Source organism: Myotis brandtii, unplaced genomic scaffold (assembly GCF_000412655.1).
Source record: "Myotis brandtii unplaced genomic scaffold, ASM41265v1 scaffold577, whole genome shotgun sequence".
Taxonomy (NCBI): Eukaryota; Metazoa; Chordata; class Mammalia; order Chiroptera; family Vespertilionidae; genus Myotis; species Myotis brandtii.
Window position 1 is genome coordinate 908,058 of NW_005370161.1, and position 19,502 is coordinate 927,559.

The following is a 19,502-nucleotide window of genomic DNA, read 5'->3' on the forward strand; positions in this document are numbered from 1 at the left end:
TCACATCTATGTTTCTGTCTCTCTGTCTCTCCCTCTCTCTTCCATGCTCTAAAAATCAATGGAAAAATATCCTTGGGTGAGGATTAACAACAACAACAAGATAGTGCACTAGGACCAGCACACTGGCTGGGTGTTGACATGATGAAGGGGCTGTGGCATCGAGAAAGTTTTCTTGGGGTGGGAAAGACATGGGATTCGAATGTGATGGGAGGAGCTGGTGAAGAGGTCTAGCGGGCATCTGCTGTGGGTCCCAGAAGCACCCACACCCTCCCTCGGGGGGAGAGTTCCCTCTAACGTGAGGGCCTGTGGGTCCATACACTGGTCCATCTGGGGAAGCGTAGGGGCGTTTGGGATTTAGAAGTTGTCCTTCCTACCATGCCTGACTCAGGCTTGCATTTCTTGAAGCCACATGGTAGGCGTTGGGCAGTCTGGGGAACAAAGGCCTTGTTCTGCCTGGAGACACCCCACTTGTCACTCGCACCCAGTGCCGTGATGCTGAGCCAGGAGCGCAGCATTGGGGCAAAAGGGGTGGAAGACACGCTGGTTCCTTTTTTGGGCCATGATCCTTCTCTGGGGGGTCAGGAGTCAACCCGTCTGTTGCCTTGTGGCTTCGGAAAAGCAGGACCAAGACCGTTGGAGCCAGGAAATAGCACAGAGCTAAGCTACTTGAGCAGGTGAGGGAAGAGCATCTCGGTGGGGTCCTGATGGGCGGGCTTCCCAGAGGCCCGGCTGACTGTGTGGCTGGAATCTGGCTCTGGCAGGACTCCGTGAGCCACAGGCCTGCCTGTGATTGGTCCAGATGGCCCCTGTGCTCTGGTGGGGGTCTTCAGTTATGTCCAGTAACGGTCAGTGTCAGACACTCCGCACTGTCTGTGCAGGACAGGGCTGTGCCACCCCGGCCCTTTCCACCAGGGCAGCGTGGTCAGCAGGCGGCCTCCAACCGCCAGCCCGTGGGAGCCGCTGGAGCTTCTGGGGCTGGGACCATTGTGGCTCCAAGCTGGGCTCCCTCTGTCCTCACTGCCCCTTCCTCCCTCAAGTGTGTGCCCAGGGCACCAGACACCTGCCCAGGTTTGGGCTGATCAGCCAGCCTCTGAGAGCCTGGCTGGGCCTGGAGGCGGGAAGTCGCCCGGTCCAAGGTCCAGGGTGACAGGGTGGTGTGGGCGGCTGCACAGTCACTCAGAGTAAAGGTGACGTCCCCACTGGGCCTGCGGACTCCCATGGTGTGAATGGGATACCCCCTCCGCCCAATATTCTGGCTGTTCCTAGAAGGTGCCAGAACCATCCTGTCTCAGGCCTGGTCCTGTGTGTTCCTGGGTGGGGCGGGCCTCCCCATGAGCGTCACAGGCCCCCCACCTAGGCTTGGCCTGGCCCCACCTCCCTCGTCCGTCCCTGGTGTGAGGTGTCTGCCGTGCGCTCCGGTCTGGGCACCCCCAGGAAGTCTGCGGGTGGCAGTGGGCAGGGCGCCGCCTCTTTAAGGCGACATCACAAGGCTGCGGAAGGTGGGGCCCTCGTGGAACTCCGGTCCGGGCCGTTTCTGCGGCACCGTGGCTCTGGATTTCCATCTCCATGGGGCCACAGGCCCACACGTGAGCAAGGCGTCCTGGTCATGGCCGAGGGGAACGAGCTAATGAACAGGCTCATGAGCGAGAACGCCGACCTCAAGAAGCAGGTGCGGCTGCTCAAGGAGAACCAGATGCTCAAGCGCCTGCTGAGCGAGAGCTGCCAGGAGAGCTGCGGCCGCAGCAGCCGGGACCTCCTCTTCCCCAAGGCACCGGCCTACCCCGAGGACTGCTCCCCCACGACTGCAGGTGAGGCCGCAGGGTGGCCCGGGCGTGGGGGGCTGCTCCTGCAGGTGGTCCCGGCCACCCCTCCTTCCCCCAGGTCCAGGTGCTCACCCTGCTGTGTGTCCTCGGGTGAGCCTGTCAGTCCACACCTGGAAAACGAGGTGCGGTGGCTTCGCCCCTTGAGCTGGTGTGTGTATCAGTGACCAGCACACAGGCGCTGCCACGGTGGCTTCAAACAGGATGTGTGTGATCTCGGGACCTCCAGGCCTCGGGGTTGGCCCCGCCAGGCCCGGCACTTGGCCCTGCCGCCTGCATCCCTCTCGGAGAGCAGACTGGCCCGAGTGGGGTTCACATGGCCCTCCGTCTGACCCCACGACCGGCAATGTCCTTCCAGCGGTGACCACGGACAGCCTGACACGGGCCTCAGTGACCAGCTGCAGGGGTGACTGCGGGAGATCCTTGGGTCAAAGGCTGGGAGCGGTTGACATGTTGAAATAGACACGAATGCTCCCCAGAGGCTGCGGCCCCTGCACTCTGCCGACCGAGGAGCAGGTGCCTGCCCTCCCTGCCTTCCCAACACCCGGCCCGTGCAGCAGCCACGCCTGCTCTCGGGGAAGCGTGTGCACGGTTCCCAGCCAGGCTCCTGTTGGGCTGTTCCCTTCACTCGGGTTTTCAAGCACAATGCACAGTTTCAAAGGGACCAGAGGGGGTGGCAGGTCCCCTAAGCCCCAACCTGGGCCCCCCACCTCAGTTCTCGGGGGTTCACGCAATCCTCATTGTTCTGGGTGGAGATGGTTTTTAGTAGTTTTTGAGTGTTCTCTATGTACAGTCCTCTGCCTCTTTCCCTTTAACATCACGACATGGTTATTTCTGTGCTGCTATAAGTATATTTTTAAATGACTGACTGTGATATTAAAAAATCACATGAACACAATTTAATGAACTCTTTTCCTCATGTTTGAAAGTATACTTCTTTCTTATCCTGGGATAAATAACACAGCAAAAGCACTTTTATATTTAGGGTTATTTCCTTAGGTACGTTTTGCTAAAGTAGAGTTATCAGCTCAGAGGCAGGGTAATTATTCTTCACATTATTTCTTTTTCTCACATTTTTATCTACTTATTCTTCCATATACCCCAAGGATGACTTCACCCACTAAGCTATGCTGGCTCACAGTTTTTCCAAGTCTCCTCACCTGTTTCTCACATATAAATTTTTCACATTTATCAGTAAGTTTATTCTGGGAGCACTTCATGTTCTTTCTTACAGTTATGGATTTTCCCCCCATTGTATTTGTGGAGTCATCAGAATTGATGTATTTTGGAAAGCTGTTGGTAGGTAAATACCCAACCTGCATCAGCCTCTTCATAAGCTGTTTTTATTCCACTATTTTTCAATTCATTCCCGTTTTCTGCGTCTACGACTGCACTATTTATAAATGACCCTTTAAACGAGATTGACAGCGTGCACACTTGTTTTGGTCTTTGTTTCTCAAACTCTCAGAGCTTTGGCTCCAGCAGCCTGTCCCTGTCCTCCTGGCAGCCGGTGGGCAGTGATGCCCTGTCTGCCCAAGGGTGGCGGACACGCAGGCTGGGTGGTAGGGAAGAGTCCTTCTTTTTAAAAAACAAAAACTTGAGAAATGGCTCATCTTGTTCAATTTTGATGACCTTGTTGTGGCATCCGTGGAGGTGCGTTCAGTGGCTTCCCTCGGCCTGTCCGTGGGGTGTCGCTGCTCTGCTCCCTTGGGAGACGCAGGGTCCTGGGCTCTGCTGGTTCTGGATGGGGCTTAGCTCAGGATCTCGGGCTCTGTTCCTCCGCGAGTCTAGGCTGTGTTTTCTTCCTGTGGGTTCTTTGCAGGGATTTAATAGCATAGTCGTGACAAACTAGAACCTCAATCAAGCATCTTTTAATTTTTCAGTGTTCCAACCCCGTTTATATGATGTAGGGATTATGCATTGTCTGGGAATTCGCAAGAATTCACCCGCCAACCACACAGCCCTGCAGCCCTTTAGAGCATAATTATTTTACAACTTCCAGATTTTTCTTCTTTCTTTATTGGTCCCTTTAGGTTTTCTACCTCTTATTGAGACATTTAAAAATAATTTCCCTGAAGATCTCTTCTTTTATCAAAATTTCCAGTTAATATACAATTATATATAATCTTTTCTAATTCAAGCATTTCCTTCCTAGTCATTCTTAAATCGCTTTTCTCACTTTCAATTTTATTCCTGTATGTTCTCTGTTTCTCTAAAGTAGCTTTCCACAGTTTTGTTATCTTATTGGACTTTCCATAGAACTGTTTCCAGTGTATTTCTGCTGTCATTTTTATAGTTTTTAAATTTTTGCTTTCCTTAAGAGTTCCTCTCATATTTTGATTTGAGTGTTTAACTTTTTGGGTGATTTTTATTTATTTATTAAAAATATATTTTATTGATTTTTTACAGAGAGGAAGGGAGAGGGATAGAGAGCTAGAAACATCGATGAGAGAGAAACATCGATCAGCTGCCTCCTGCACACCCCCCACTGGGGATGTGCCCGCAACCAAGGTACATGCTCTTGACCGGAACCGAACCTGGGACCCTTGAGTCTGCAGGCCGATGCTCTAATAACCCTAACCGGTTAGGGCATTTGGGTGATTTTTAAAAAGTAAAGAACTTACATTACTAATTTCATGATAAATATAGTTTTGAATGTGCTAATGCCTTACTCTAATGTTCTGATTTTAATTTTTTCTCAATAATTGTGTTTTCCTATTTTTGTTTTTGATATGATCATTACTCAGGAGAATCCTTTTAATTCTGAGGAGACAGAGTTTTCTGTTCACTCTTGTTATTTCTTTTTTTAAAAAAAAAATATATTTTATTGATTTTTTACAGAGAGGAAGGGAGAGGGACAGAGAGCTAGAAACATCAATGAGAAACATCAATCAGCTGCCTCCTGCACGCCCCCCACTGGGGATGTGCCCACAGCCAAGGTACATGCCCTTGACTGGAATCAAACCTGAGACCCTTCAGTCCGCAGGCCGATGCTTTATCCACTGAGCCAAACTGGTCAGGGCTTGTTATTTCTTTATAGTTTATTATAATGTGGTTTAAAATTATACCTATATTTTAGACTTGACTGATGATTAAAAATGTTTAAAGTGTTTAATAGAACTTTATTGAAGTCTTGGGAATAATCGGAGTCACAGTTTACTAAACTGAAGCTAAAAGCAAAGCCCAAAGCCAGCTGACCGCAACAAAATCCCTTTAAAGCCGGTACTAGATGGCGCTCTTCCCCAGTCTCTGAGGTGAGGTGGAACAGAACCCCCTTTCCAAGCACTGGGCTCCACTCTCCTCTGGGGAAGAACCCAGGACTGCGCGGTGTTTGATGACTCATGCTGGGTGAATTCTTGGAAGATGGTGTTGACAGGTTCTGGGCCCTGCAGTGGGCTGGGTGGGAGACTGAGGCACTGAGCCGCTGTTGGGACTGGCTGTGCTGGCTGGGTGGGCAGAAAGGAGGCAGGCCTCATACCGATTACTTTCCTTCTGGAGAACTGTTTTTTGAGGAAAGCACTGCTGGGGATAGAGTAGTAGGCACATTTTAGGGTTTAATTTTGTAATATAGCTCTTAAACTATTTTTTCAAATATACATATTCGCTTTATTACTAGGAGAAAAAGCCATGACATAGGGGTAGAAAAGGATTTCATAGACCACAGAGGAATTGATAGGTTAAATATGACATGTTAAAATTTTTAAAAATCTGCATGATAAGAGTCACCATAAAAGAAGGGTTAAAGGAGGGATAAGGACACATATGTAATACCTTAATCAATAAAAAAAACCAAACAGAGTTAAAATATCAGCAAGGCACCCACTGAGAGAAGACATTTTATCAATAAGGCATTAGGATGCAGAGTACAAAAGGAACTGCTACAAATCATTTAACCAAAAAAAAATGAGCAAAGAAGAGGCATAGATATTTCACAGAATGGAAACCTGAGCGGCCCATGGACGCACAAGACGTTCAATGTCACCAAGGAGTAGGGAAAAGCCATGTGTCATCATCAGCTTGGTCTATACATACCACGGAGTGATCAGAAGCTGCTGTGTGCACAGGGCCACCACTGCTGTTGTAGAAAACAAAATCAGCTAGCCCTGGCTGGTTTGGTTCAGTGGACAGAGCGTCGGCCTGCAGACTGAAGGGTCCGGGTCTGATTCCGGTCAAGGGCATATGCCTGGGTTGCGGGCTCGATCCCCAGTAGGGGGTGTGCAGGAGGCAGCCAATCAATGATTCTCATCATTGATGTTTCTATCTCTCTCTTCCTCTCCCTTCCTCTCCGATATATAGAAAACAAAAATCACTGTACCTGTGTGTGTGCATATCTGTGTGTGCTAGGAAATGGTTAAATGAACCAGTTAGCTACCCAGTAACTCAACATGGATAAATCCCAAAAAAGATGCTGCAGCAAAAAGGTTTACTGAGAATTAAACGGGCATAGGTTGATACCATTACATAAAACCGAAAAAGCATGTAAAGATCACTGTACTGGGTGTGGATGCATGGTGGGTAGGAGCTCCCGAGGAACACATGCTTGCTGGGCCCATAAACTCAAGGCTGGTGGCTTCCTTGGGCAGGGGCGGGGCCCACAGTTGCTGCACCCACATCTTTCACCTTCTCCAGAGGGGAATGGGGAGGGCTCTGAAGATGGGGGATGTGAGCAGGTGTCAGAGCTTGGGGTGGGGTGTACGAGTGTTCTTAAAGTGTCCTTTACACTTTGGGGGATGTTTTAGGAACATCAGCCTGACCTCTCCTCCCTTTCCTCCCTGTCCCAGTTCCAGATATTGGAAGGTTCACCAGCATCCCTGAGGTGCCCTCCCAGCTGCAGACATCCTCCCTGGAGGACCTGCTGTGCTCGCACGCCCCCCTCTCCAGAGAAGACGACACTTCCCCAGGCTGTGTGACTTCCTCCCAGGTGTCCTTCAAGGCTTTCCTCAGCCCCCAGGAGCTGCACGCGCCTCGAAGCACTGACAGGAAGCTGTGCCCACTCCTGAACCCCTTGCAGGACCCACTGGAGCCCAGGGAGGTGACCCGGCCCAAGAAGGTGTGCTTCTCAGAGAACAGTCTGCCCTCGGGAGACAGGACCAGGAGGAGCTACTACCTTAATGGTACGGCGAGGGGGGCACTCCGTGGGCACATGGTGCAGTGGCCGGCAGTTGGGTAGGGCGGGTCTGGGTGGCCATCTGAGCACAGCTTCTCCACCCACCCAGCACAGGGAGGAGAGTGTGGCTGGGAGGCCAGGATCAGGGCTGCTTCTGTTCAAATCTTTTGCCCATTTAAAGAAAATTGGATTGTTTATCATTGTGCTGTAAGAGTTCATCATATAGTCTGGATGCAAATTCTCTTCTGGGTCTATGTTTTGCCAACATGGTCTCCCAGTTCATGGCTGTTCCATTTTCAATACTTTGTTTTTGAAGAGCAATACAATTTAATTTGGTGAAGTTTGGTTTATTGACTTTTTAAATAATATATATTTCATGCTTTTTGTGTCCCATTTAAGAAATCTTTGCCAAGCTCAATATCAAAAAGATTCACTCCAATCTGTTCTTCCAGAAGTTTTATAGTTTTAGGTTTTACATTTAGGTTCAATTATGAGCTAATTTTTGTATATAGTATGAGGTTTGCATTAGGTAGTCACTTCTTCCAGCAACAGTATTTAGAAAGATTACCTTGCCCTGGCCAGTGTGGCTCAGTTGGTTGGAGCGTCATCCTGTACACCAAAAGATCTCATGCTCGATTCCCTGCCAGGGCACATACCCAGGCTGCTGATTCAATCCCTGATCGGGGTGCATACGGGGGCCAAGGATTGATGTTTCTCTCTCACATTAATGTTCCTTTCTCTCTCTCTCTCTTCCCCTCTCTCTAAGAAACAAATTTTTGGATGAAAAACAAATGATCTTTTCCCCATTGAATTGACTTGACACTTTTGTCAAAAATCAGTTATCCAGATATGTCTGAATCTATTTCTTGATTCTCCAGCCTGTTCTATTTGCCTATGTTTATGTTGATTCCAATACATCCTGTCTCAATTACTGTACCTTTATAAGACCATAAACCAGATGGTATAAGTTCTTCCACTTTGTTCTCTTTTTGCAAAGTTGTTCTGGCTATTCTAGGACCTTTACATTTCCATATGAATTTTAGAACCAACTTGTTCATTTCTACAAGAAAGCTTGCTGGGATTGTCTTGGATCTATAGATGAAATAGATCAGTTTCCAGTGAAATGACACCTTAACAATGTTGAGTTTTCAGATCCATGAACATTTTATATCTTTCCATTTATTTAGGTGCTCAGATTATTTGGTTGAGTATTATCCTGGGTATTCTGGGTATTTCTGGATGAGTCTAATATTGAAATCATTAGACTAAGTAAAGCAGATAGCTCTCCTTGATGTGGGTGGGCCTTATCCAATCAGTTGAAGGCCTGAATAGGACAAAAATGCTGCCCCCCTCTTGAAGAAGAGAGAATTCTTCTTGCCTTTGGATTCCAACGGAAACATCTTGGGTCTCATGCCTGCTGCCTCTGGACTGGAGCACATCATTGATTCTGTTGGTTCTCAGACTTTTGAATTCAGACTGGAGCTATATCATCAGCCATCCTGGGCTCCATATTAATGACTCACCTGCATATCTTGGGACTTGTCAGTCTCCATAATCATGTGAGCCTTTATAATAAACACATAAGTATGTACACACACACATACACACACACACACACACACATTTTATAATAAACACATAAGTATGTACACACACACACACACACACACACCCTATTGGTTCTTTTTCTTTTTCTTTGGCGAATTCTGAAAATGCATCTTTGTGTCCTGCAACCTTACTGAACTCAATTATTTGTTCTAGCAGTTTTTAAAAAAAAGATTCCTTGGGATAGATGTCAAGGTTATTTTTTTTCATTTCTAATCTGTGTGACTTTAATTTTTTTTTTTGGTCTTACTGCATTGGCTAGAACCTCTAGAATAATGTTGACTAGATATGGTAACAGTGGGCAGTCATTTCTTTTATTGCTTTAAGGGAAAGCATTCAGTCTGTCACCATTAAGTATGGTGTTCGCTAAGGTTTTTGTATATGCCTTCATCCGGTTGATGAACTGCCCTTTAATTTTTAGTTTGCTAGAGTTATCATGAATGGGTGTTGGACTTTGTTGAATGCTTTTTCTGCATCTTGAGCATTTTCATTTGTCATCTGTTGATATAGTAAATTACGTTGGTTGATTTTTGAATTTTAAAACCACCCTTGCATTGCTGAAATAAATCCTGCTCCGTCATGATGTATTATAGTTTTCCGTATCATTGGGTTCAATTTGCTAAGTTTTTATTCAGCATTTTTGCTGTCTGTGGGGGATATGAGATGGGAGACTTGGAGGGGAAACGTGGTCCATGTGCCCGATAACATCTGGGAAATTACTAAAAATAGAATCTCCTGCCCATCCAGCAATCCTCTGCACAAACGTAGAAAAGGAGTCTTGCCATCAAATGAACAGTAAGCCAGCCTGCAAGGCACAGAGTTGCCAAGACGGACAGAATCTCCCCTTTCACCAGCCAGGCAGACTAGACTTGTTATGTGTGTTACATAGGTGTTCTCGTGTTACTCAGTCCCCCATCCTTGGGTGATGGGACAGGCCTGGGCATCCTGTATTCACCTGATCATAGGGATGGGGCTTGACCCAGGTGGAGGGCAGACTCCCTGGTAACAGGGGGACAAGATAAACAATCCTGGGCTGTAAAACATCCCAAAGGGATGGAGCAAGGACTTAGCATCCCAGGTTTCCTAGGGGACACATTAAGAAAAGGGAGGAGAGGAAGGATCCTTTTCCTTTTTGGCAACAGAAAAGTCCAGTTTTCTTTTGCCCTCCCAGGGGGCCTGGGGGAAGGCGCCTATACATCACTATTGAGACCGGGGCCCTGGGGAGCCCCTGTCAGTGCTTCACCTGGAACCCGCAGCGGCCACATTCAAATTGGCCCTTTCCCTCAAATGGATACTGGAGCACAGGCAGGAGGAAGGCGGGTGGCCCTTGACCCTATGTGTGGGGGACTCCAGCCTGTCGCACCGTCCTCCCCTGCTCCCCGCAGAGATCCACAGCTTCAGCAGCTCGGAGAAGGACGGGCGCATCGTCGGGGAGATCGCCTTCCAGCTGGACAGGCGCATCCTGGCCTACGTCTTCCCCGGGGTGACCCGGCTCTATGGCTTTACCGTGTCCAACATCCCTGAGAAGATCAAGCAGGTGTGCCTCCTCGCCCCGTGGGGGTCTCCTCCCTGCCCCAGGTTCCCTCCCTGCCTGTCACCTGTGGTACCCTGTGTCCGAGGTGTGCTGAGCCCTTGCCATGAGCACCTCTGCCTTGTGGCCTGGGACAGTCTCAGGAGTGGCTCCCGTGGCCACAGAACGCATTGGCCTCGCCTGGGATGGGGCCCTGCTCTTGTCCCTGACACTGTCTGCTGGAGGGGAGAGTGGGGAGCTCACTGTGGTGGGGAGCTTGGCTCTGGGCCCGTTTGCCCGTCTGTGAAGCTTCCTTCACGGAAATCTGATCACTGTCCCCACCCTGGCCTCCTGTGGCGGGTTCTGTGGCCAAGCCCCACCTTCCCCGTGCGCTGCGTCCCCAGACGTCCATCAAGTCCCTGGACGGCTCTGTGGATGAGAAGAAGCTGCGGGAGCTGACACACCGCTACCTGACGCTGATGGCGCGCCTGGAGAAGCTGGGCTACAACCGCGAGGTGCACCCCGTGTTCAGTGAGTTCCTCATCAACACCTACGGCATCCTGAAGCAGCGGCCCGACCTGCGCGCCAACCCGCTGCACAGCAGCCCGGCCGCCCTGCGCAAGCTGGTCATCGACATCGTGCCCCCCAAGTTCCTGGGCGACTCGCTCCTGCTGCTCAACTGCCTGTGCGAGCTCTCCAAGGAGGACAGCAAGCCGCTCTTCGCCTGGTGAGCCCGGGCCCCAGCACCCGCCACGCCTTTCCTGCAATAAACGTGTTTGTTCCAAACCCTGGGGGCCAACGTGCCTCCTGTGAGTCCCCTCCAGCGGGGGAAGGGCCATGTCCGCCGAGGGAGAGCCCAAGGCCACAGGCGGGCACGCTGCGCAAGAGCAGGCACCTTCATGGACCAGCCGGGCGCACCCAGCGCCCACAGTCCCGCCAGCGCCCACACCTGCGGGGCACTTGTCACACTTTATTAAAATCATCTGTTTACTTGTTTACCTTCGGCTCTTTGAGGGCTTGAGAGCGCCTTGGTCATCGCCGGGGCTGCACACAGGAGGTGCCCCTGGTGTTTGTGGAATGACACCCGGACAGAGCCCCGAGGGGGAAGGGCTGAGGCTCGGGCAGGGCCCCCAGCCCCCAACCTCAAGGATCTTCCCCTTGAAAGGGCCAGAGGGTCCTGTCATAGTTTGGGTTTTTCCAAAAGCAGAGCCTGAGGCAAGGATTCAGGGGCTGGCAGGATGGCAGCAGGCTCTGCTGGGCCCTGTGCAAAATGAAAACGCAGGCCCCTTGTTCAAAAGTTAGGAATTTTGCCCTAGCCGGTTTGGCTCAGTGGATAGAGCATCGGCCTGCAGACTAAAGGGTCCCAGGTTCGATTCTGGTCAAGGGCACGAATCTAGGTTGCAGGCTTGATCCACTGAGCCAAACTGACTTGGGCCCTACTAGATTATTTAATGTCTCAAAACCCAGCGTCACCCCAGGTCCAGTCCCAGCATCTTGTGTTCCAGCCGTGGCCAAGCTCTGGCCCAGGACTGTCCCCACAGGAAATGTACCACTGCTCCCGCTGGAGCCCTCAGGACCGTCTCCCTGAGGTCTAGAGAGGGTAGGGGACCTCCAGGGCCTGGCGTTGCCTCCTTCCTGGGGTTTGGCTTCAAGTGTCTCCAGTCACTTCTCTGGGGTGGGGACCAGGAGGAAGGTGTTGCCTGGCCCAGGACTGTTCCCATAGGAAACGTACCACTGCTCCCGCTGGAGCCCTCAGCTCCGTCCCCCTGAGGTCTAGAGAGGGTAGGGGACCTCCAAGGCCTCCTTCCTGGGGTTTGGTTTCAAGTGTCTCCTGTCACTTCTCTGGGGTGGGGACCAGGAGGAAGGTGTTGGGATTTCTGGGCCACCCCTAGTGTGGGGCAACCTGTCCCTCAGTCCTCACAGCCTGGTGTCTCCTGGACATCCTGGACCTTAGGCCCCGGTGTTGGTCAGTTCAGGCTGCAACAAACACCACAGAACAAGTGGCTTGAACAACAGACATCACTGCTCACAGTCCACAGGTGCCACAGGGCTGGCTGCTCCCGAGCCCTCTGTCCGTGGCATGTACACACCGTTGTGTCTGGTGTCCTCACATGGCTGCCCCTCTGTGTGTCTGTGTCCTAATCTCCTCCTCTTACGGGGACACCAGTCTTGTTCAATTAGTGACCTCACTTTAACCCAGTTACCTCTGGAAAGATTCTCTCTCTCCCCAAATACAGTCACTTTAGGACTTAGGGCTTCAACGTGTGAATTTGGGGTCACAATCATTCTATCACAGACCCCCATGCTTCCCTTCCAGCCGCTGGACACAGACCTCTGGCTGAGGGACCCTTGCCTCCGGGGGGCCTCTGCCGGTGCACACATGCAGCACTGGGGCCTCTGCCACAAGAGGTGCTGGCGGGCACTTCTGGGCGCCCCTGGGCTGGAGGCTCTCCCCAGCTGAGGCCTCGCATCAGGGCGGGTTTGGAGAACAGCCCCAGCTGGGCCTGTGGCACCTGCCAGGTGCTGCCAAGGCTGCCACAGCCCCTCTGTGGGCCCTGGAGGTGGTATGGCCATCACCCATGGTCACCCACATTCGCCCAGGGGAGCCAAGGTTGGAGAGGACCCGGCTGGTCCCCAGCCTCTGAGAGTCTGCTCCAGGGTGGTGGGGTCCCTCTTCCTCCGGGTTCCTGTGAATTGAACAGCTGGGGATCTGAAGATCTGGGCACCTCCTCCCCACAGTGACTGCTGAGGGGTGAAGTAGCCTCAGACACTGACTACCCTAACAGCTGTGTGGGGTACCTGTGCCTGGGAGAATGACAAACGGGGTGCCTGTGCGGTGTCCACATGTTGTCAGAGTGGCCATGTGACTGGTGGGCCTTTGCAGAATGAAATGCCCGTCCTGATTAAAGATCATCTAGCCGGGCTGGCGTGGCTCAGTGGTTGAGCATTGACTTATGAACCAGGAGGTCATGGTTCAATTCCCGATCAAGGCACATGCCCAGGTTGTGGGCTTGAATCCCCAGTGTGGGGCATGCAGGAGGCAGCTGATCAATGCTTCCCTCTCATCATTGAAGTTTCTCTCTCTCTCTCTCCCCCTCTCCCTTCCTCTCTAAAATCAACAAAAATATATTAAACAAACAAAAAAGATCATCTAAAACGTCAAGACAGCGTTGACCTGAGCACAGCCCTCTGAGTGTAGGGTCTCATTCTGCTGCCCGGGGGCACGTTGCCCCTTTGTGGAGCCCCTGGCCTTGGGGAGCAGTGACCACGGCTGGGGAGAGCCGGGGTCTCACCCGGCCTGCCTGCCCACCGGGGCACCCACACACCGGCACACACTTACTCTCCCCCACTTTCCTGCCTGACGGGGCTGAGCTGACCTCTGCCCAGAGCTGGGCCAGTGCTGAAGCCTCACAGGGCCCTTCTTGGCCCTTGGATGCCCTGAAGCTTGGTCATTTACGTGAATGAACGGAGACCCAGAGAGTCACCTGGAGGGTCATGAAGGAGTTCACACGATGGCCACCAGATGGCCCCGGGCCACGATGGGAATGGAGTCCCAGCTGACCTGAGGGGTCTGGTGAGGACTTTTCCCCACTGAGGGTCCCGGCCACAGGAGCTTCTTTCAGGGGCGCCCACCCTGCCAGAGCGATCCCTCCTCCTCCTTCTCCTCCAACTGGGATCTCAGCCTCACTGGGATCCTGGGTCTGCCCCTCCCCGGACTGCTCGCTCGGTGTTTGTGCAGGGACCAGCCTGCCCCCTTCTCCTCGCCATAACGGATGGTTAATAAGCAGCCCGGAGGTGGGGGTGGGGGGTAGTATAAAGGCCCTGCCGGGCACTGGAGAGGCCTGTCTGTCCTTCCCTCCTTCTGTGAGAAGAGCGTCGCGATCGAGGACCAAGGCCCAGACCATGTCTCGCCTGGTGGAATGTGTCCCCAACTTCTCAGAGGGGAACAACCAGGAGGTGAGGTGCCGGGGGGCAGCGCAAGGAGCAAGGGGTCTGCTTGGTGCGGGGTTGGGAGTATCTCCTCTCAAAGGGGACACCTCCTCTCAGCCACAGCGACATGTATGCCCCGTGAGTGTGGGAAACCTAGAAGTGACCAACCTGGGGCAGGGGCGTGAGGAAGGGGGTGGTCAGGCAGGGGTCCTGACCCAGGTTTGAACAAATCCCTTGGCCTCTTGTGAAAATGGGGCCCCTAACCCCGACCCCCAGGCTGTTTGAGGGTCTCTGCCCTGGTTCCTCTGTCTCCGGTGAGGTGAGCACCGTTGTTATCCTCACATCACCTACGAGGAAACTGAGGCACAGAGAGGCGGGGCAGGCTGCCGAGGGCCTCAGAGCAGTCTGGGCCCCGAGTCCCTGCTTCTAGGCCACTGGGCATTTCTGTCACCTCAGAAGGTTCTGGGCCTTTCGTGCCCCTCTCCCGATGCAGCTACTCCCACTGGAGGCCTCGTGGAGGGGCCGGAACCCTGACCCTCTGTGACCTTGGCCTGTAGGTCACCTCCCTGGAGCCCCAGCAGCTCCTCTGCCCAGGCGCTGCTTCCTGCCTCCGTTTCTCCTGCAGGAGCAATGACTACAGCCAGGCTCCTGCTCGTGGGGATTCCCAGATGCTCAGTGCAGCCTGCTGGGTGCACCTTTGGTTGGGGGGGGGGGGCGCGGACAGGAGAGGCGCAGCCACCTCTGAAGCTCCTGTCCCTCTTCCAAGTGGGGAAACCGAGGTGTGGGCCGGGCTCTCACCCCAGGTGATCGACGCCATCTCCCAAGCTGTGGCGCAGACCCCTGGCTGCGTGCTGCTGGACGTGGACGCCGGCCCCTCCACCAACCGCACCGTCTACACCTTTGTGGGGCGGCCCGAGGATGTGGTGGAGGGGGCCCTCAACGCTGCCCGGGCTGCCTTCCGGCTCATTGACATGAGCAAGCACAAAGGTGAGGGGCTGTTCTCGCCAACAGGGCATGGAATGGGGGACCCCCGTGGCCCCCGAGGGGTCTGCCGCCCATGGGACCCGCTGTGCCAGGCAGAGGTGCGTGGCGACGCCTATCCACATTTCAGGGTGACCGGCAGTGAGGCCGGAGCACGCTGAGCAGGCCCTGGGGGTGGGGGTGGGGGGCAAGGTGAAGACAGGGCCCTGCTGGAAGCCGACCTGTCAACAGCCTACAAAGCCAAACACGTCAGGTGGCAGGCAGGGTCAAAGGTCTCTGGCCACTCACAGCAGGGAGACCAGCCAGGTCCACAGGCAGGGAATTCACAAGTGACCTCAACTGTTGAGAAATGGGGGCTCATTTCTGACTGAGGAGTTGACTGGGGAAGGGGAGAAACGCTGGGGAGGAGAGGGGGTCGCCATCTTTGGGGGGCTGCTGGCTGGCAGCAGGACACTTGGCATGGGCTCCCAGCTGCCAGGGAGGGCTGGAGGCCAGCGTGGGACCAGGAGGGCCCTCCAGCCTGGCCAGGACTCCCAGAGAGCACAGCTTCGAAGCTCTTCCGTGTTTTCTTTGTGGTTTTTAGGAGAGGGAGGGGTTGACACTGTTCACCTAAAAATAAAAGGGCAAAGTGAGAGGCAACAAGCATTTATTCGAGATCAAAGAATAGCTTTTCGGGAAACACTGATTCCGGCAGAAGCCCTGTTCGGATGAGGAGACAAAGGCAATGGGCCCTTATGAGAAGGAGGCGGGGACAGTTCCATCAATATAAGGAAGACAGTGCTGTCGTGCAGATAACGCAGCAACGCTGACTCTAAAGAATGCCTTTAATGCTCAGTCCTGTAGTCGTAATATCTGCTTTTCTGTTATCTTTGCAAATAGTTCTTTGGGACACAGTGTTGCTTTAGGCCCAGTCCAAAGTTATTCTGCCCTGTGCTAACATTCCAAAGGTTTGAGGAGTAAAGTGTGCAAGGCAGGCCCTCTGAAGTTTTTACACAACACAGATGCCCAGATACTGGGGCCTGCCTCTCCCAGGGGCCCTGTGGTTGGTGTGAATGGGTCAGTGTGTGGATGGTGGGGCAGATGGGGCCTGAGGGATAGGTTTTGGGGAACCCACCGGGCCCTTGTCCTCGCCCACAGCTGGGCCTCCTGGTCCTCGGCCCCCATCTCTCTGCAGGGGAGCACCCTCGGATGGGAGCCCTGGACGTGTGCCCCTTCATCCCGGTGAGGGGCGTTGGCATGGATGAGTGTGTGCTCTGTGCCCAGGCCTTTGGCCAGCGGCTGGCCGAGGAGCTGGGCGTGCCAGGTGAGTGCCCCCCCCCCCCGCCCCCAGGAGGGGCACCCTGATCTCAGGGGTTTCCTCAGCCAGCCCCTCCTCACTTTCAGTTCCCACCAGCACCCTTCACCAGTCTCTGCTCATGACTCCTTAAACATGCAGGTTATTAAAAAAAACAAAACCTGAAAAACTGCCACCAGCAAACTGACAGAACATTCCCATTACTTCCATAAGGAGATAAACGCCCAGTTCAAAGTTATTCTGCCCTGTGCTAACATTCCAAAGGTTTGAGGAGTAAAGTGTGCAAGGCAGGCCCTCTGAAGTTTTTACACAACACAGATGCCCAGATACTGGGGGCCTGCCTCTCCCAGGGGCCCTGTGGTTGGTGTGAATGGGTCAGTGTGTGGATGGTGGGGCAGATGGGGCCTGAGGGATAGGTTTTGGGGAACCCACCGGGCCCTTGTCCTCGCCCACAGCTGGGCCTCCTGGTCCTCGGCCCCCATCTCTCTGCAGGGGAGCACCCTCGGATGGGAGCCCTGGACGTGTGCCCCTTCATCCCGGTGAGGGGCGTTGGCATGGATGAGTGTGTGCTCTGTGCCCAGGCCTTTGGCCAGCGGCTGGCCGAGGAGCTGGGCGTGCCAGGTGAGTGCCCCCCACCCCCAGGAGGGGCGCCCTGATCTCAGGGGTTTCCTCAGCCAGCCCCTCCTCACTTTCAGTTCCCACCAGCACCCTTCACCAGTCTCTGCTCATGACTCCTTAAACATGCAGATTATTAAAAAAACCCAAAACCTGAAAAACTGCCACCAGCAAACTGACAGAACATTCCCATTACTTCCATAAGGAGATAAACGCAATGGAAGCCCCAGCCCAGGGGGGTCCTGGGCTCTCAGGCCTTGAGGCAGCGGGAACTGGGCAGCCACTTTATCATGTGATTTAGTGAGACGAGTGGACAGCCCTAAGGGAATCATTTCACTTGGGGGATTGACCACATCAAGAAAATGACCTGGTACAAATGGGGACACGTTAGAAGCAAAGTGCATGGTGGACAGGACACGTGAGCACGGGGCACGCATCCCGCCCCCTGCAGATGTGGGGAGTAGCACACACGTGTCCCTGTGCATGTGCGGGTGTTGGGAGTTTGTGGTGCGTTTCCTTAATTTGTGGTCATGTTTATTGTGCAATGAAAACACATTTTAGGAAGAAATGGGAACATCCTCCCAGTAGCGTGCCCCAGCTCTCCTGGTCGGCCGATGGCTTTTTCAGGGGCATCTGTCCAGGGGGAACAGCGAGGGTGGGGGGCTGCCCTGACCCTGGGTGGGCAGAGGAGCGGAACTGGCCCACACTGAGTGTCCATCAGTGACCACCCTGAGTGAGGCAGGAGCTGAAGGAGGCCTGTCCTCCAGGCTGAGGCTGGCAGGAGTGGCTGCCTCGGTTCTCCTCTGGGAGTGGGGGGTCTGGACTGCCCAGCTGCAGGGCCTGACCGGCCAGGCTCCCCTTGCAGTGTACCTCTACGGCGAGGCGGCGCGGGTGGCCAGTCGCCGGACCCTGCCGGCCATCCGGGCGGGGGAGTACGAGGCCCTGCCTGAGAAGGTGTCGTATTCCCTCAATGGTGGGTGGGTTTGGGGTGAACCCCAGGGGCATGTACCCTTTTCCTTTCTCCTTCCTCTTCCCCAACCCCAGCGGGGCACCCCTTCCATGGGGTACAACACCCAAGGGTGAGTCTCCCCGTATTCCCTCGATGGCGGGTGGGTTTGGGGTGAACCCCAGGGGCATGTACCCTTTTCCTTTCTCCTTCCTCTTCCCCAACCCAGCGGGGCACCCCTTCCATGGGGTACAACACCCAAGGGTGAGTCTCCCTACAGCTCAAGCAGGCAGAGTGGGCACCTGACTTTGGCCCCAGCACCTTCATCCCCAGCTGGGGGGCCACCGTCACCGGGGCACGGAAGTTCCTCATCGCGTTCAACATCAACCTGCTCAGCACCAAGGAGCAGGCACATCGCATCGCCCTCAACCTCCGGGAGCAGGGCCGTGGAAAGGACCAGGTGAGAGCAGCCAGGCCCGCCTGCCGTCCCCGTGGGCTGGGCATGTCCCATGGATCACCAGTGGCCCAGGGAGGCTGTGTGGCACTGTGGTGTGGGCCTGTACCAGCCCAGCCTCAGTGTCCATGCCATGTGGGAAGAGTTAGGGTGGGAGTCTAGTGTTTGAATTGGGGGAGCACTTGCTTTAAAGGACATTTTCCATGGAAGCAGGCAGGGTGGTACCCTTTGTTAAAATATTGCAGCAAATCTATACTGAAAGGAACACAGCTGCTTCCTGAACCCCAGTTATCTCAGGTACTCTCAGGTTCCCCCAGATATTCCCAGGTACCCCCAGGTACTCTCAGGTGCCCCGACCCACCTGGTCTGCCACAGCAGCTGTCGCCTCGATTGAGCATCACTACTGTAGAAAGTCCTAGTTGGACACAGGTAGACACAGAAACACCTGGTAAGGGAGGCGGAGGGCACTGCTCTGCCCACCTGTCAGCCCCCCATCTCCAGAGACCCCAGGTCCCCAGCCTGCAGATGCTGCCATTGTGTAAGTACAACACAAATGTAGGAGAACCCCAAATCCTTCTTTCTGCTCTGGCTGACATCAGAGGTCAGAGGTCCCTCTTCAGATGGGTTGAGTCACCCCAAGGATGAGGGGCTGACAGCCGGCCTCTGGGGTGAGGGGTGCAATGGAAGGAAGGGACCAAACACAGGAGTTTGGAGTTGGGTGGGGGTGGCCCCGGGCTGGCCCCCAGGACACAGTGTGGGTGGAGTGTTGGCTGATGGGCAGGGTCTAGTCTGAGCCTGCTGGCCGTGGGGGTGAGCATCCTGGAGACTGGCCCTCTGGGGCCTCAGTTTCCCTGTGGCAGGCAGTCCCTTCCTGCTGGCTCTGATGAGAGCGAGGGAGAGGGAGGAGGAGGGCCATGTGCACTCGACCATCTGGGAGCACCACACCTCTGCAGGCCACGGTGGCCAACGCACCTGCCAGCCTCCTCTCCTGCCTCTTCCCCGGGGATGCCGGGCAAATGGCTCTCACCAGGAACCAGGAGAGGCTGGACAAGGCCTGGGCTGGGAAAGGCTTTTCCTTTGCAGCCAGGACGTCTGAAAAAGGTTCAGGGCATTGGCTGGTACCTGGATGAAAAGAACCTGGCTCAGGTGTCCACCAACCTCCTGGACTTCGAGGTCACGGCGCTGCATACGGTCTATGAGGAGACCTGCAGAGAAGCCCAGGTGAACAGGGTGGCGTTTC

General features: G+C 54.0%; 2 protein-coding genes across 3 annotated transcripts in view; both read left to right on the forward strand.

Moving 5' to 3' along the window:
- The first annotated feature begins 1,043 nt into the window (after nucleotides 1-1,043).
- Nucleotides 1,044-11,040, forward strand: SPATC1L (spermatogenesis and centriole associated 1-like). The gene is made up of 4 exons (XM_005878920.2): nucleotides 1,044-1,808; nucleotides 6,602-6,934; nucleotides 9,918-10,069; nucleotides 10,447-11,040. Exons 1-4 carry the CDS (start codon nucleotides 1,607-1,609, stop codon nucleotides 10,771-10,773), a joined length of 1,014 nt encoding a protein of 337 aa, XP_005878982.1. The 5' UTR covers nucleotides 1,044-1,606; the 3' UTR covers nucleotides 10,774-11,040.
- Nucleotides 11,041-13,864: 2,824 nt separating this feature from the next.
- The window catches only part of FTCD (formimidoyltransferase cyclodeaminase), a 13,633-nt gene continuing 7,995 nt past the window's right edge, over nucleotides 13,865-19,502 (forward strand). The window contains exons 1-6 of one of the 2 annotated variants that reach the window (XM_005878921.2): nucleotides 13,865-13,999; nucleotides 14,776-14,959; nucleotides 16,128-16,256; nucleotides 17,728-17,816; nucleotides 18,089-18,268; nucleotides 19,346-19,483. In XM_005878921.2, the coding sequence (XP_005878983.1) occupies nucleotides 13,946-13,999; nucleotides 14,776-14,959; nucleotides 16,128-16,256; nucleotides 17,728-17,816; nucleotides 18,089-18,268; nucleotides 19,346-19,483 (774 nt within the window). In that variant the 5' untranslated portion in view covers nucleotides 13,865-13,945. Of the gene's footprint in view, nucleotides 14,000-14,775; nucleotides 14,960-16,127; nucleotides 16,257-16,724; nucleotides 16,869-17,727; nucleotides 17,817-18,088; nucleotides 18,269-19,345; nucleotides 19,484-19,502 lie in introns of those variants that run through there. The other variant, XM_014549988.1, reaches the window with a different exon arrangement.